We start from the raw sequence: 18,402 nt of genomic DNA, 5'->3' as shown, positions 1-18,402 counted from the left end.
TTTGTTCGAAAAGTCGAAGACGAGATAAATTCGATCTCTTTGTGAGATGCCGGGGTAGACAAGATTTTAGATTTGTGAAAATACGGATTTTAAAAAAATTTTTCTTTAACGGTATATTTGATCGAAAGAATTGAGAGAATTATGAGTCTTAAAACGCATCTGTAAAGCTGAAATTTCGTATAAATCAATGCGGAGAAAAAAAGAAGAGAAGATTATCCCCCTTTGCTTTGTCAATCGTCAAAGTTCGGCGCTTGATAAGAGGATTTTAAAGGATAAAACAGAATGGAGAAGTTGCGCGTTAATCCTACGTTGGATATATAATTTTGACGTGTTTATGATTTATGAGATTTTATATAGCCAATAGCTTTTACATTCGAAGAGAAATATTACCAATCAATTTTAAAGCTTATTAAACTGATTATCTAATAAAATAATTTAATAAATTATTTAATAAATTTTGTTTTATTTTAATTTATGTCATATTTATATTATGATAAGATAAAATCTGTATCTGATTATATTGTATCGTAATAATTGTATCGCACATATGCTAAAGAATTGATGAATAATCGCTAAAAATTCATCAGCGGCAGATTAATTTGTAAATATCCTTTTGAGAATTATCGAAAAATCGATGTTCTGTCCTACATGTGCATCGAGATTCGCGATATATTTCTATAATGCTTTAATACTTGAATGATTAATCATGATTGACGTAATTGTAACTGCAAACGTATTACGCAATTGTCATTCGATTTAACTCCAATCTCCATATTACGCGGAATCTCTGAATAGATCTTTTCCGCCTTATGCATTTAGTTTCAGTCGCATAGATAACCGAGATTCATTACTATAAGTAGGCTACTATTAGCGGCAGAGATAAGTTGCATAGATTTGCATAGAAACTTTATCATACAATCAAATATACAACACATATATTCTATTTTGATATTAAATTTATATAATTTTTATGTAATTTATGTAATGTATATTATATTTATATTTTGCATAATTTTCTAATTTTCTATACATAATAATTCATTTTTGCAGTTTTTTAAAAGAACATTATTTATTGGAAATTTTTTTTTCCCACGCATAGTGATATAATAAAATAAATACTCTATATATTGCGAAAAGAAAAAACAGAAAAAATAATTAAATAATTTCCCATCGTTACACACCATACTTCTAATTCCCGAACCGAAATGTCACTCGTTCAGGTGTCAATGTTCGTCCTACGACATAAAACGACATATAAGAATGCTCGCTTATCGCGACCTGACGCATTCACTCGACGTAGTCGGTGTGAACGTCGACTTAACGACCGCTCCGCTCTCGGCACTCTCGATTCGAGCCATCCGAGTGGCACGCTAGCTCCGTTTAGCTCCGTTCCCATCCACGGCCGCTAGTATCTACCTGTTGCTCGAGCGACGAAGGCTGCACGGGGGCCTGTCTACCTGGCCGAGTACCAAGACCTACTCGGGTGGCGACACGACGTCGCGCACGCATTTTTCTCTTCTGCACAGCGGGATATTCATCGTCGGTGGAGGATAGATCCAAATTACGGCTCGCTCCACGAAGTCGATCGAAGCAACGATAAAAAGCAACAGCTGCTGTCCGTTATCTTTCTTATCATGCGTAACGTGTGTATTAATGATGTTTCGAATTTTTTTCTATTTTGCGTCGCATGCGGGTGATTAAAGTACCTTTATAACGCATCGATAGTGATCTCGGCGCATTTATAAAGCATTTACATCGCTCGTTTCAAAGTTTTGTCCTCGACGATAGTGATTCGACACACTTCTTATGGTGATCTAAGTGATTTCAAAAGTATTCGGCAGTTCTTATCCGTTCAACGATTAGTTTCTTTTTTTTTTTTTTTAAGCAGATATTTGTATTGTGAGGACGATCTAAACTTGTTTTAAATACTTCTCGTTTTGCGAAAGTGCGGTGGAACGTCACTGTGCAATTTTACCATGTCACATGTTCGTGACACTGTCATTACGAGGAAACGGATTTTCTCGAAGAATGACTACTTTAATATTCGGTTGCGCGATAATTAGCGGAAATGAATGAGATGAGTGGCGATCGTATCGAATAATCGCTGCCGGTGGTCGACACGGAAAAACGAACGAATTGTTCGAGCCAGATCCTACGTGACATACCGGGTGACGGGAGGATAAGAACGCCAGCGATCCGGAGGGTGAAAGACACCGTAAGTCATTGTCGTCTAAGTTATTGTCGGCATTATTGTCCGTAAACTCCTGCCTCGTCTGCGCAAAGTATTAGGTTGAGTGTGTCGAATGATTGAGACTACAACTGGGACACGCACGCGGTTAAGATACGCGGCTTTTAATTCCGAGAAAACAGAAATTATTATCCGGACAGTTTCGAGGACGAAACGTACAATTTCGTAAGACTGGTGTGTGTCGCTTGTGTAATTATTATCGAATGTCGGCGTTCGAAATCTTTTGTGTATTTTAGGAGAAACGTGCCACGAGAGAATCTTCCCCGAGCGGAGTTTTTAAAAAGAAAAGAATACATGATACTTGCATTCCAATGCCATTGTCCGCCAGGATGTTTCATTCATCAATTTCGTGTTCGGTTCACGGTGTCTTTTAAATATAACCTACTCGATTTTAAAATATTACTCATAAATATTTTCGCTTTATGAGAAAAAGTTTACCTGAGCGCGAGGAATGTGAAATATTTTGGATAATCTTTGTTATTTTTTTACAACCGCTTGACCTTGTACATTGCCCGGAGATAAGTCATAGAAGATAGACTTTCGACACCTAACAAAAGATAATTGATCGTAAACGAGCGCACAAAATATTTATAAACTTTACAAAGCTTTGCGTTTTATAAATCTTTCCTAACAACAAGTCTAATCTTAAAACGATTTTTATTCGAACAATTTTATACCCATTACGAGAAATCAAATTTCAATATATGATAGATAATTAATTTATTGCTAATGCTCTAATTTATTATCAATAAATATAATTTATATATATTTTTGATTATTTTTCTTTTTATTTACATATATATTTTATTATTTTTTTATTTTATTTATATAATATTACATATTAATAAATTAATTAATTATTTAAATTACATTCATATTTAATAATATATATATATATATATATATATATATATATATATATATATGTAATATTATATTTATAATTAAAATAAATTTATTAAAATAAATTATATATATAATTATTTAATAATATTACATATATATGAAGACATTGTTTAAGATTTATTGAAATTAGAGTAATAAATTAGCACAAAGAACAAATAATAAATTACTCACTGCATGTCGTCATTTGATGCCTCATTGGATCTCTTCTTTTCTCTTGCTTATTCTTTACTGCTTCATGGTGACATTCTTACTCGCACTCACTCGCACTCACTCGCGAAAACACAATTAATCGCGATCGTGCGTGCACTAATCACCAGAATCCGGCGCGGCATTTTACTCATAACACTTCCGCCGCGATAATGGCGAAAATTAATTATTCGCTTTGACTGACAATCTTTAATTGTACGTAGAGAATGATGGGTTTGGTCTTTTAATACTCGCAATCGTACTTTGAGAAATAATACGACACACAAAGCACGACCTCACGATGCTACTTTCTCACTCGAGTGAGTCTCTGCGAATGATGATAAAGTCACCGTATGTAAACAATAGCTACAATATTCGGCGACATAACATGTTATTGTTATACGAAACACGATCGTTATGTTATCATTCGCACGACGAGATAGTCGGGTAAATATAATGTAGGTAATTTTATCCTCATTTCATGAAAGCAGAGAAGCAGGAATAAATTGTATCCTTTGATTTCTCATTTCGGTAACCGAATGATTGCATATACGTTAAAATTTCTCCTGAGAAATGTATCTTGAGAAATATCGATATTAATTACTTAACACGAATACAATAAGAATAATATATAAATAGAGAATAATATATAAATAGAACGTAAGTATATATAGAATGTATCTACTATAAAATGTAGAAAATAATTACGATAAAAATGCAAGAACAAAAAACTTGTTAAAAAATATTGCATTAAATTAATTTAATACATTTTTAATCTGAGTAACTGATGAAGTACATTGTTAGTATATGGAGATCAATGTGAACTAATGTTTCAATCAAGTATAAATTCCAATTTCCTATGGAATCGTCGTTTTAATTGAATCTCGCGATTCTTATCTAATAATACAATGTTTGCGCATGTTTTGTGCGATACTCGTTATCACAGATTAAATATTAGCAGGGCAACGCTGTTAGTTTTGTCTCATTTGCCATATTTGCGTCAATTATCTCATTGTAGCGCGATATTGCGAGATTTGCACGATCAATGATCGCATCGTTACGATCTCGACGTGACAATGAGAACAGTGAATATATATAACAAAATATATAAATATTATTTTCTGAAACAAATATTTATTTGTTTATTTCTTGTTCTGCATTTTAATTATTAATTATTAATATTGAGATTCGAAATTTTGAATTATATAAATGCTCTCTATAATGAATATATTTCCCGCTTTCTCCATTTAATATTTTATATATATTCAGAAATATCTGCTTTTTTATTGTTTTAGTATTAACTTCTTCTAAATATGTAAGATATATTAATAACTAAAGTATATATTTTTAAGATACGATAAATAAATTTTGTACTGTCTTGTATCTTTCTAGATTTTAGATTAGATCTTGTATCTTTTTAGATTTAAGTGAACTACCACCCTTAAAGACGATTGATCTCAGCATAAATAAATTTATCCATCTAATTATTTTTTTCATCATTTAATTTTAATCCAATTTTAGAAATTAAAAAAAGAAATCCTTTTTTTCTTAAATTTATTCTTAGTTTCGTAAAATTTTATTTGTTTTAAAAAATAAAATTTTATTTTGTCGATAAAAAGTCGTCACTCCTACACGTGACATGCATTTTCATCGCGAGATATTATTTTTGACAGCCGCTTCGTAACCTTCATAACAGTGATGTCTTTTTATCCTGGGCGTGCGCTTCGGAATGCACCTCTCAGAGTGCTTAGCGCATTTCCGGGTGCACCTCCGGGAACAGATAAGAGTCATAAAGGGGGGAACACCCTGGAATTCCGGGGTGCAGCGGCCGCGACACGCGCGGTCCTTGCACTTGTCGCCGCGGCTACGTGAGCCGCATATACGCGCGTGTGTGTGTATGTGTATATGTTTGTATGTAAGTATGTGTTGTGCGTGCTCTTCTCCTTTTCTAGTCGTGCGCGCTGCGAGATTTTCCAGCGCGAAGCCGCGCGTGATCGGTTTCCAGAACGATGGAATTGCCGGGAGTCGCACCGGGCGGGCGATGCAACTGTTCGCCTTCTTTCCCGTGCTTTCCCGAACTTTGGATATCAGCCAGTTAACGGTAGCCTCCGCCGTCTTTAGCCTCCGGCGAGGCTATTAAGGAAACGTTTCTTGTAATCCTTTAATACGCCTAGAAAGAAAGGCATTCGATACGCATATAATATTACCGCCGCCACGCTCTATCACGTGTAATTCTAGAATTTATATAGATATTATAACATATCTCCGCCATATGAGAAGAATGAGAAATCATTGGGAAAAGAATTCACTCGTGACAAAAAAAAAGCGTAAAAAGAAATCGCAGAGTTCGATATCCCACCTTTTTTTTTCCAAGAGACATGTCATTTTAACGTGTGTTCTCGCGCGTGCACTTTTTCTCTCTATTTATTTATTTAATCGCAATAGAATCAAGTTGCGTTGATTCACAACTAGATATTCCTTACAACGAGATTATAAAAAATAGAAAAGGAAAATATTAGTCAAATCATTCTCGACGATTTGTAGCTAAGCCGATTCTCGAACGGACAGGAAATCATTAGAGTTAATTGACCGGAGATGTCGCCGGTGCAATTGACCTTAATTCGCCGCAAAGTATTACTCGGTTATCGCCGTAATACAAAGATGGATATTATCGACTCTGCCGTGAGTACTGCCTCTCTCTCTCTCTCTCTCTCTCTCTCTCTCTCTCTCTCTCTCTCTCTCTCTCTCTCTCTCCGTCCTCTCGTTGGAAATGTCCTCTCCCTGCTTCTCTCTCATCCGCGATGCAGATTTTATGCGACAGGTTTCGTCGTAGCGCCGAAGAGACGGCGAATCCAAAGCGCACGTCCACGCCTATGCGGAATCATGATTCATAGGAACGTGTCGGTATGCAGTCGCATGCTTGAAGGCACTTGAAAATTTTCTCAACACCCGTTGCTTTTCATCTCATTGAACACCTTTTTCTTTCCCGCTTCTGTTTAACCGGCTTTACACGTGCTCTTCACATACATATATATACATCATGTACTTGAAAAATCGCGCATATTTTTAAGGAGGCAAACTTCGAAAGGCAAATACAGATCGGAATACGGAAAGAATAAAGAGATAAAAAGAATTAAATAAATTTTTCTTTAAGAGTCCTTACTTGATAATCATCTAAAAAAATGCAAAATATTGAATGAAAAAAATTAAGAATTTAAAGATAAACTTATTGACAAAATTTCCTTTAAAATTGAGTGTAAATTATTCCACTACTACTTCGTATAACGCAGAGAGAGAGAGAGAGAGAGAGAGAGAGAGGTGATTTCTTCAATGAGTCTATGTGTCAATGAACGTGATATGTGCAAATACGTGCGTAGTATCAGAGTTCTGTCAATGAACGATTCGTCGTGTCTTCTCCTTCTGCTCCCTCCACCTTGCGAACACTATTTTCGTAACCCTCGTGTGAGGTGCCAGCCGCAAGAGTTTGTAACATCGAACGCGTTTTTAAACCCTTTAACGCGATCGAGAATTTGTAAAAGCATGCGTAATATCATTGAAACGATTTTTCTTTTACTAGTATCTATAAATTTTTAATTTTTACGCGAGATTTTAAACGGTATTCTCTCAAATAAGAGTATTACAATTTCATATTAAATTTTTCTTTTTCTTCTGATAAATACTTTTTTAATTTTTACAAGAGAATATAATAATTTTATATTTTTTAAATTTTTTTTATTCAAAAACCAAAAAATTTTAAAGAATCTGTACAATAAAAATTTTCTTTATTAAATTTTATATAGTGTAAAGATTCTTTTTTTTATATGTTTTTATAAAATATTTAAAAACATTTTTTCTGTCATTTGATCTTTCATTTTTGACATAATTACCTCCAAAGCGTTCTCTATTTTTGGTCGATCTTTCCAGGGGGAATTCGAACACGACTGCGATACATTTTAAGAACGAAAACTAACGCGTTGAAACCTCAGAACTGAGAGCTCTAGTAGACATAATGACTCGAAGATCAAAGGGTTCCATTCGTAAGCCCTTAAATCTCCTCACGCCGGAAAGACATGAATAAAATTCCGTTATTTTTCCCGAACTCGACAATTCGTTCCGCGTCAATGTGTCAAATGTATCGCGATTATGTTTATTGAAACTAAACCGTTCTTTTTTCAAAACAAGGAACACGGTGTTTCGCAAGACTTCGAATATTGGTATGGCGCGTATTCTGTCATAAATTCATCTTTTTCTTCTTTCGACATTTATCTCATATTGAATATTTAACGTAAACAAGATAGCAGTCAATTATTGACACATTTCTCTCCTATAAAATTACCAATAACGCCGAGAACGTCTAGACGAGACGATTTAAAGCGCACGAAAGTCTGTGTGCCCCGTGGTTCCTATTATTAGAGGAAGTTCTAGCCAAGAGTGCACACAAGTCGCAGGCAAGTCGGGAGACCGAGATAACATTGCGACGAGCGAATCCGAGGGAGAGACACGGAGAATCGAGGACGCGCTCAGAATCACATCACGTTTGCAAATTATATATCGTGTTCGGAAAGAGAATTCTACGCATATATGTGTGCGTGTACGTTTGTGTGTGTGTGTGTGTGTGTGTATTATCATAGAAAAAAATCAATCGACACTCGTGCAAACCTACGTAAATACACGCGACTCATCGGTAGCGGTACATACGGATGATGTCGATTTCATGTCAAGGAAATCCTACCCATCTCACTTTGTTTATATACAACTAATATATACGGCGACTTCCACATATGAATCGCGAGATGCAACGCGATGATTGTATACAGGGTGTTCATCCCTTTTCTTCTTTCTTTCTTCTCGCAGCAGCCGGAACTTCTCTCTGCAATGTTTAAAGAGGAACGGCTAATTTTAATCAGCGGTCTTAAATCCAGTCAATGTTCAATATCCGTCATCGGGGAATCCGTTGTCGCGATGAAAACCGAGCGTATTTCTGGCACATATAGTCGAAATAATCAGAATTGAGTGTGATAGTTATATAATCAGAACGTATGTAAATTTTGAACGCAAAAATACTTTTCCTATTTGATTTCTATTTGAATGAACTGAGTTTTTGAATCTTAATTCTGATAAATACGAGATCTGGGCATTCGTCAAAGTGTTCGACAATAAGAAGAAAAATCCATGCTTTCAAACACCCTGTATACGTGAATATCAAGCCTATGTATGCTGTGCACACTCGTGTAATTGCATCGCGCTGCTTGTTCGTGTGCCAGTAATCGGATCGGCGCAAGCTGATCTTTTAGCGCCGATAAACGGGAAGCGAGTTAATTGAAGGCGATCGCATTAACGATAAAAGCAGCCAACAGCAGCAGCGATCTTTCTTGCCTGGCTTATTGGTGATTTTTTATGATTTATGAAATATCGCAGATATATGTCAATAGATGCCCCTTTCTCCCGTTCGTTATCTCTCTTGTATAAATGCATCTGAAATGGGAATTATTAATTTCTTTTACTATTTTATACTATATATCATATATCTCATAAATTTTGCGTTTAGCAATATATTGTTTAAAAAAATATGCAACTGCTTTACTTTGGAAATGTTTATATTATAAAAAATTATTTAATACTGAAAAAATAAAATAGTTTCTTTTGGTAAAAAAAAAAAAGAAAAATTTTACAGATGCCATTTTTTATCTAATAAATTGTGGATACATTTTGTATATTACAATAAAATACTTAATTGTTAGACACATACGAAAAAAAAATGTACAATAAAATTTTTATCGAAAAAAAAATTATTCACATGTGTCTATTTTTTATATGGAATCTTTAATCTTTGGAAAATTTAACGCAGATGTTGCGAAAAATCAGCGTGTTTGAAAATATTCATAATATCATTGCTATGTATGCATATAATTGTACATACAAGGTGCACAAAATTGTTTTCTATTTTTTTTTTTTATATGTCATGTGATGTAGAGTAAGAAAAATGGATTTTCATTACGTTGCTATGACAATACGATGATTCGCGATCATTTATTAATTACTGTCGTGCCTGTTGCTTCGACGAATTAAGTTGAGTGCCAGGAAAGGGTCGCAATTTCTCAAGGCAGTATTCTAAGAATCTCTAATATAATCGGAAATGATTGATAGCGCGAAATAAAGTGTTAATGGCATTTTCGCGTGAACGAAGCCATCCTTTGCGATGAATTGAAGGTTATTATTAATGTTTATAGGAGCAAATTTCATCTATATTTCTCTCCCATCTGGCATTCTTTCTCACATCTGAGTGCTCTGTTTGCCAATCGTAGTATCTCTAATTTACGATGAATTCGAGCAAATGGACCGTCAAAAGATTCGTGCGATAAATCGTGTAATGATGTTTTGAAGCGCGTCAAATCTGTTCCAAGAAATATTTGAAGAATAGATTTTATTAAAATTGATATAAATGATCGAAACATGTTCTAAGTAATTAGGAATTTTTTTTAATAATTTGCTTATCAGAGAAATTAATTCATACTGGAAATTGAAGGTTTCCGATTATCGCTGTCACTAAATGTGATTTAATAACACACTACTGATATTTCTCTTAATTATTATTTTAAAAATTAAAAGATCTTTAAGTGTACTTGAAACAAATTGCTTTTATAACAGCGAAACTTAATGTTGAATTTTAGTTAGTCTCACATTTAATCGCCAAATTCGTGGATTAATAAATTGCAATACGAATAATCTTGCAAATGTACTGACGATCTCGTATTTGATTTGAACAATTATCGAAATGGACATTGAAATCTTTTTTTTTTTCTTTTCAGGCACCAGCACGGATCTGGTTCCGCAGCTACTGGGCATGTTCGACGAGCTTGCACGCCGCGGCGATGATTACGATGGCGAGCACGTGGTCCTGTCATCATCCTGCGGCATCCCGCCGGCCTTGCAAAAACGTCTAAGCCTGGTGCCGACCGCTCATCGAGATTCCATATTCGGTCAGTTTCGCACTAGCGCCGACCTAGCGAAGCCTACGCATCAGCGGGACGATTCGAAAAACAAGGAAGAGGAGAGTGAATACGTCGAGGTCGCGGACGTCACCGTTACCAATAACGCCATGCTGGTGGAAGCGGTAGCGTCGCTACCCGAGGACGGGGAACGTAACGGGGAAGTCACCGAGAAGCCGATGTACGAGAGGCGAGAGAGCAACGGTCTTATCCCGCTCCGGTATAACAGACGACGCAGGAACGCCGCGGGTAGACCTCACTCCGGAAGCTCCATCGCGTCCAGCACGTCTTCCAGTGGCTGCAGCAATCAGGGCAACACCTGCACCGTGAATCCGTATTTGGCCTCGGTCGAGTCTCTCGCTGACACCTGCGCCAGTTCGCAGGGCTCCGCGGACAGCGGAGTCGCGACCGTTTCGGAAGCCAGTTGTAGAATCTTGAACGACGACAATGGACCGAGGAGGGACAGTGCGGAGGAAGGTCCCGTGTGTCACAGGCCGCGCTATTGCGATCCCCATCGTAACCCCGTCGAGAGGGTACTTTTGGAGATCGTGGACACGGAGGCGATATACGTCGAACATCTGCGTCAAGTCATTCAGGGCTATCTGATATTCTGGCGGGATGATCCACCTTCGTTCGCGCGCCAATTGCATCTCGGCGATTTATTTAGCAATATCGAGGATATTTTCGTATTTAATAGAGAATTATTAAGAGATATCGAGAGATGCGGTTTGGATCCCGTTTGCGTGGCGAATACGTTTATCGAGCACAATGCGGGATTTAAAGTCTACACTGAATATTGTACCAATTATCCGAGGACAGTCTCCGTACTGACCGATTTGATGGGCCGGGAGGAAACAGCGTCTGCCTTTCGCGAACGGCAAGCGGCTCTGGGGCACGCGCTGCCACTCGGATCATTTCTCTTGAAGCCGGTTCAGAGGATCCTCAAGTATCACCTGCTTCTGGAGAATTTGTCGAAGGAGTACGGCGCTGATTGTAATTCGAGAGAGAATGAGGCTGACGAAGGCGTGAGCGCCATTGAGGCTGCTCTCGCCGCGATGACTGGCATAGCAAAACATATCAATGCCATGAAGAGGCGGCATGAGCACGCTGTACGCGTTCAAGAAATTCAATCGCTTCTGTACGGTTGGCTGGGACCAGACCTTACTACGAGTGGCGAATTGGTCGCGGAGGGTCGATTCAGGATGCGCGGTGCCAAAGCACCGCGACATGCTTTCCTCTTCGATCGTATGCTTCTTTTGACGAAGAAAAAGGAGGACGGTCTTCTTGTTTATAAAGCTCATATCATGGTATGATTACTTTTATTACTCCTTTTTATATGCAGCTCTTTATCTTTTTTCTCATATGTTTGACTATATGTTGATCGAGTTGATCTTTTATTAAATAAGCTTTTTTTGAATTTTAGTTTGAATAGTTGAAAGTCAATTTTTTAGCGATTTTAATCACTAATAACTTTTAATAAAATTTTAATTTTTTTGAAACGAACGGTCAAATTATATATAGTTTATTTATTTATTTCAGAACAGATTAAAAAAAAATTATAATAATCAATGATTTTTTGAGAAAAAGATACATAAAAATTAAAAAAAAAAACATTTTACAAGAGAGCATTTCAAAGAGTTTGATGCAATTCTAATATATTCAACATGTTTTGACTACTTATTGTTAGATATTATCCAAAAATCAATTTATATAGCTTATAAAATTATCTACTTTTTAAATAAAGATTTTGATTTCTGTTTATTTTTGAATGCATCCTTCTTAATCCACTTCTTTTATCGACATATGCAAAACCATTTTTTTATGAGATATATATATATATATATATATATATATATATATATATATATATAATTATTTATTAAATTTTATTAAAGCAGCTTGTATTTTTTCAAATACTTGTTAATCATAAATAAACGTAAAATATATAAAACTTTTCTTTTCTTCGTGTTTCTAGTGTTCAAACTTAATGCTGATTGAAAGTATCCCGGGGGAGCCACTCAGTTTTCATGTGATACCTTTTGATAATCCTCGATTGCAATATACGTTACAAGTAAGAATCATCGGAGTATTTTATTAATGTAAAATAATGGATTTAAATATGCACACATGAAAATTTTCCTTATTTAATCGACCATTTGTCTTTCAGGCACGCAACCTAGAACAAAAGAGAGAATGGACCTTACAAATAAAAAGAGTGATATTAGAGAATTATAACGCGGTTATACCGTCACACGCGCGACAATTAGTATTGCAATTGGGTCAAACGCAACAAGAAGGTACAAATGGCAATATTGTATAATTGAAAATCTTTTGCTTTTAATCATCGCGCAAATTAATGGAAAAAAAAAAATAACACGTGATATTTTAAACAGACGACGCGTTGGCGGATAAAGGATCAGCGAAGAAACACTCCGCGCCTCCGGAATATCTGGAGAAACGTAAGCAAGAGAGGGAAAGACGTAGATCCGAAACTGGTCTTAGGCAAAAGTTGAAAAAGGGCGTCAGAAAATCTGATACTACAATGGAGGTGAGATCTAGAGAATTTCTTTTACTTGATATAAGCTAGACATTTTATAAATTTTTTTACTTACCGATATATATTATTAGGGTTCATCTGTGTCATCACGCAAAGATGACAACGAAGATGTTGCCATTAATGACAGGGAGCAAACTCTTAATAGGTCTTCGGATATACGCGTCTCGAAAGTTAAGGTATTATTATTATATTTGCTATATAATTAGTACGAAAAACTATATATATAATTTGCATATATCCTGAAAAATTATTCTTTTTCTTCAAACTATTAGTATATTTTTTTTAATTATTTAATTATTTTATTTTATTATTTTCTCAAAAATTTAAACTTTTATTACTTTAGATACTTATTTCGAATCTAATTTTACTACATTTTTACGTTATTTTTAAAAATAATCTACAATACAAATAAACACAAAATATAATTTTCAAAACTACTGTTTCCAAAAGTTTTCAAAATTAATTTTAAAGACACCATACCTACGTATATGGATATAAAAACTTGTTTCTTTATAACAATATATATTATTTAACTTATTATTTAGAACTTGGGTTTTTTAGCATATATTGTTCTAGCGATTATTTAGGATTGCAATTTTTGCTCTTGCTTTTGCAAAATATAACATTTTAGAATGAGAGGAATTCAGAGAGAATTTATAAATTTGATTATATCTGCTTAAATATTAGATATAATAAATATACAATTTAGGTTTTAATAATATATTAATAATAATATATTCAGGATCGCTTCACCGGCTGGAGACGAAAATCTGAACCAGGCTTTCAATCGTACGTGTGTCTCAATCACTCGGACGAAGAGCAGAAGGTAGACATTATCAACGATACTCAATCTACAACGGTCGAGATTGAAGAAGCGGCCGAGATTTGTGCCGAAAAGGAGAACCATATAATGAATTCGTCGTCGCCGAGCGAAGCCAAAGAAAATAATAACGAGCAGCAGCACGCTCCTCCGATGCAAACGGTGGAGGAGATTGTCGGCCACATACTCATGGAGAACCAAGAATTTCAGAAACTATTGGAGAAACAAAGAACCAACAGTATCATCAATGTGCGACAACAACGATTTAACAAGCGCATCTCGGCGGATACGTCAGACGAGAGCGACTCGGAGAACGCCAATTACATCGGCTCGATTAGTCACAACAACAATAATAGATTGGGACGCGCTCGAACGACGCTTCGGGAGCAGCGACTGATTAGGACGAACAATGCATGGAATTCATTATCTTCGGCAACGGCAGCGCGAGAGAACCAACAGCCGTTGCAGCTTTTTTACGATAACCTTAAGACCGTTCAAAAATCAACGGAAATGATGGCGCGGAATGGTAAGGCGAATCACGTGCAGGAGAAACGTGCGGTCTTCGAGACATTCAAGCGACAAAGTATTGTCACCGAGAGCAAAGTGATAAAGACGGCGCTTCGAATCCGTGATAATTCGACATCGTTGGATAACGAAGAGATCCTCGTGCCGTCCCCGTGTGTGTCGAATCACCGAGCGGCCGAGTGCAAGGAGATGAATTCGATTGTGATGGCCGAACGTATCGAAAAAGACGGATCTGAACGGCGCAATGACGAAAGGAGCGACGCGAATGGCATGGAAGAAGCCGAGTCCAAGGGCTTCGGCAACTATGACAATCTGCAGCACGTCTGGGAGAGTCTGCAGACGAAGGATGTGGACGGCGGCAACGATAGCCCGACCCAGCCCGCTGTCTGGCTCACCAAACTTTGTGAAGGTCTGCCTACCTCGCCACCCAAGTGTGGCTCACTACCACGCAGCTTCCAAATAAGTCCTAACTCGCAACCAGTGAGCGTTACAAAGTCGCGCTTTTTACAACGGGATGGCAAACCAATGAGCGAGCGGCCATTCACGATAGCGTCTGATAAGCCAGCGGAGATCAATCTTGAGGATATGGAGAGATACGCGTCTACGTGTCAACCAGAGGGCAGGATTGCCAAGTTTCCCATGCCCGCTACCTCGACGAGTTCCAGCTCATCGACCTTCTTCTGCTCGCTGGAGGACACGCGATTGACCGATGACGCTTACTCCGATGTGCGTATGTCCACCACGGACGGCGCGAATATTCATCCGGATCACAAGATCTACCGGGCAAACGGTAGCGGTGGCAATGCAATTTTTCGGAACGTCTTTTTCAAGGCGAGTAGTCGTCTCCAGGGCCGTCTGAGGAATACCATGAGCACGGAAACGCTCGAGTGCAACGACGAGCTCGAGCGGACACGTTATTTTCGTTCATTGAGCGTCGCAAATGGCAAGTGTTTGAAGAGGCGGACTAAACACGCGAAGCAACACGTAAGAGAACCGTCCTCGGATGCTGAGGAACTGGTAGGCTGCTCGAGTGTCGGTTCAATTAGCGATCAACGGGTACCCCAGCTCTATTACAAGCAAGGCAGTTCTAGTTTGGGCGCTAGAATCGCTCAGTCAGATTACGCTGATCCAACGATCCTCTTCGCCGAGAACAAGCGCATTCAGTCCTCTTCTATTGATGTCAAACAATCATTCAGCAAGACCGATCAGTCGAAGAAGAGAGATCACGGGGAGGAAGAGGAAACGAACAGCAATAAAGATACGGAGCGTCGCGAAAGTGAAACGGACAGCTTTTACGAGAGGAGCTTTGAGACCATCGAGAATTACGCCGATGCCGATGCGGACGAGGTGTTTCGGGACAGTGCAATATTCAGTGACGTCGACGAAGTGTTCGTAATGCGGAAGTCGACGACGATGACATCAACATCAGCAACGAAAGTGAAAATCGCACCGCCAATACCAGCCAAGAGAAAACAAGAAGCATCCTCGAAGACGTTGGCGAGATGTAAGCCAAACGTCGCACAGAAGCCAGATTATCTGAAGATAAAGTCGGTCCTGACGAAGGAACACACCGTCGGTGAATCGGAAGTTAAGATCACCGCGAAAACGAATACGATTCATCAGTCGCAAGATGATTCGCCGATTAGTTATAATCGGAGCTCCGAGATTGATAGGGATGATGTCTCCGCGGGGCAGAGTCAAGCGGGTTGGGTGCGAAAGATAGTAGGTCAATTGCAGGGGCACAGTGAGACGTGATCCGTACTTATATACGAATGAATAGAATTGCAAAATAAGCCAATAAAAGTCTCGAAGATATTCGATTGGTTGTGTGAATAAAAGTCAAGCAAATGTTCTTATTAAAGAGATAAACGTTTATGTTTTAAATTTAAGAAATTTGTTGAATTATTGATTTCGTATGAAATTGTACATATGTTTGCGAATTTATCCCAAGAATAATTCAGGGATATTGCCTGGGAAAGTATTATCTATTCTTTTATAAGACATAAAAAAACTTTGTAAAAATAGGAAATAAAAATAGATAATTTGATAAGATATACAGTGATAATACTTATGCTTTTTTTCAATCAAATGATAAAATGCTCTTATTTCGAATGAAATAAATATAAAACAAGTGAATACTTTGTGTTCTATAAAATATCTTGTTCATCATATCAAAAATAAGTTTTTTTTTTAAACAAAATCTTGTTAATATTATAATTGTATATAAATTATAAAAATAATTTATAAGAAAATAACAAATGTTAAATAATGTCATTGTCCCAAAAATATATGTGGTGGATAAAAACAGAAATATTCACAAAGAGTAAATATGCTTATATGTATTTCCAGCGATCTCTATCTTATACAGAGATAATTTCCGACAAAAATAATTCTTATGTTTCGACATTTTTATCAATAGATAAAAGTATGATAACGTTTGCTTTGCTTTATTCATATAATCTATAATCGTACTGAGAAGTTTGAGAGCTAACTGTAGTCAGTATGCCTTCAACATGTGCCTGGAAGATAATTAACACAACGTGATACTATTACTCTATAATGAACTGATATCTCATTTAATGTTGATGTAATAAGTACGTCGACATTCAAACGTTCATATTATATTTCATAAAAGCGTAAAAAAATTACATCAATTGTTCTTAATTAATATCTACTTTTATAGACTGTTGAAATGTACGTTAAAATAAATATTGTTTGATATTTTACTTGTATATTATATAGAGCGTATAAGAGAGAGAAACAGTTTGAATTAAACAAAGCATTTAAAAAAAAAATGTTTAATCATTTAATCGTTGTATTTCCGATCGAAGAGGTCGTCAGTTAGAAAATTTGAAAATGCAAGTTTTAAATAAATTTTATTCCCAATTATATTTTTTTTCTACTTTTGCTTCCACAAATAAATAATTGCGATTTTTTAATCAACTATGATTGAATGAATTGAAATAATTAAAACATTGGCTAGAATAAGGGAATAGTCAGTATATAGAGTATATGCTACTACTATATAACATGTATTGTATAGTAATATGTTTTATATAAAATTTGTTACAACTACGTATTCTTCATTCTCGAACAAAGTTGGATATGATATTTCAGGTAAGTACGCCTCTGTATAAATATAACGAGATATATTAATCAGGATATAAAATGAATTGCGACATCACAAATGTCTGATTATATGTATTTTTTTTTTTCTTTAGATGGATTTTATTGCAGGAAGATCTATTTACAGAGAAGTTTGTAATTGTTCCTATACATACATTGGTAAATTAAATACGTTTACGCTTAATTATAAATTATTTTCTCACAATACTGTATTTATATAAAAAATGACTAAAACGAAGACTCGGCGAACGCAAGATATAACATATGTATATATAATACGTTATACACATTATATACAACTTCCACGTATAATTACAGACTTAGTCACTAGTACAGTTCCAATTAATATTTATAAGAAAATCCTCTACTCTCCCTCATCGGTGTATATATAATATGTAACTTTCGCCTATAAAGAATAAATCAACGTCTAAAAAACGACCTCTTTCGCAACGTATCTTTGTTATGGTCTTTCGAGGAGAGGGAAAAGCATTATATAATACTCTTTAAATAAATAATTAAATGCACGTAATGGAGTAACACTTGGTGAGAATCTTTTCTTTTTATACAGCAGAAGCCCATTTTAAAATCTCTCTGTAAGATGTAACATTACATTTTTCTGTTTCGCTCATCTAATTTCCGGTTGGAAGAATAATTTTGTTCGTTTGTTCTACCTGTGTCGCTACGGTTTTAATTAACAACTATTACTGATATATCGGCAATTCGTATCTTCAACATCTTCCGGCTAATTAACAAAATTATCGTAATTCACTCTATTAGATATTATAGTGAATATCTTTTTGAATTTACAATATATATATATATATATATATATATATATATATATATGTCAGAAATTTTATTAAATATATTTGTTTATGTATATATATATATATATATATATATATATATATATATATATATGTATATATTTCTCTCTTTTATCCATCTTATGTAACTTACGAATTCACTCTCAAAATATTTTGTATATCTTTTTGCATGCAAAACATAATGCACGTATGTTATCAATCGCTATCAGATTCTTAAT

The 18,402-nt window shown here is 35.9% G+C and overlaps 2 protein-coding genes across 5 annotated transcripts in view; one reads left to right on the top strand and one right to left on the bottom strand.

Annotated features, from left to right (window-relative positions):
* The window catches only part of LOC126852344 (calcium/calmodulin-dependent protein kinase type 1-like), a 54,439-nt gene extending 50,780 nt beyond the window's left edge, over positions 1–3,659 (bottom strand). The window contains exon 1 of one of the 2 annotated variants that reach the window (XM_050597084.1): positions 3,326–3,659. In XM_050597084.1, coding sequence (XP_050453041.1) covers positions 3,326–3,330 — 5 coding nt within the window. In that variant the 5' untranslated portion in view covers positions 3,331–3,659. The remainder of the gene's footprint in view (positions 1–3,325) is intronic. The other variant, XM_050597093.1, reaches the window with a different exon arrangement.
* Positions 1–17,894, top strand: part of LOC126851981 (uncharacterized) — a 42,658-nt gene extending 24,764 nt beyond the window's left edge. Inside the window, exons 1-7 of one of the 3 annotated variants that reach the window (XM_050596419.1) lie at positions 1,435–1,643; positions 10,150–11,636; positions 12,305–12,400; positions 12,497–12,626; positions 12,723–12,877; positions 12,958–13,062; positions 13,629–17,894. In XM_050596419.1, coding sequence (XP_050452376.1) covers positions 10,185–11,636; positions 12,305–12,400; positions 12,497–12,626; positions 12,723–12,877; positions 12,958–13,062; positions 13,629–15,986 — 4,296 coding nt within the window. In that variant the 5' untranslated portion in view covers positions 1,435–1,643; positions 10,150–10,184 and the 3' untranslated portion in view covers positions 15,987–17,894. Of the gene's footprint in view, positions 1–1,434; positions 2,216–10,149; positions 11,637–12,304; positions 12,401–12,496; positions 12,627–12,722; positions 12,878–12,957; positions 13,063–13,628 lie in introns of those variants that run through there. The other 2 variants (XM_050596411.1, XM_050596401.1) reach the window with 2 other exon arrangements.
* Positions 17,895–18,402: the final 508 nt, after the last annotated feature.

Source organism: Cataglyphis hispanica, chromosome 1 (genome assembly GCF_021464435.1).
Source record: "Cataglyphis hispanica isolate Lineage 1 chromosome 1, ULB_Chis1_1.0, whole genome shotgun sequence".
Classification (NCBI taxonomy): Eukaryota; Metazoa; Arthropoda; class Insecta; order Hymenoptera; family Formicidae; genus Cataglyphis; species Cataglyphis hispanica.
Note: the sequence above shows the minus strand (reverse complement) of the source record. Positions and strands in the feature narration are given on the sequence as shown.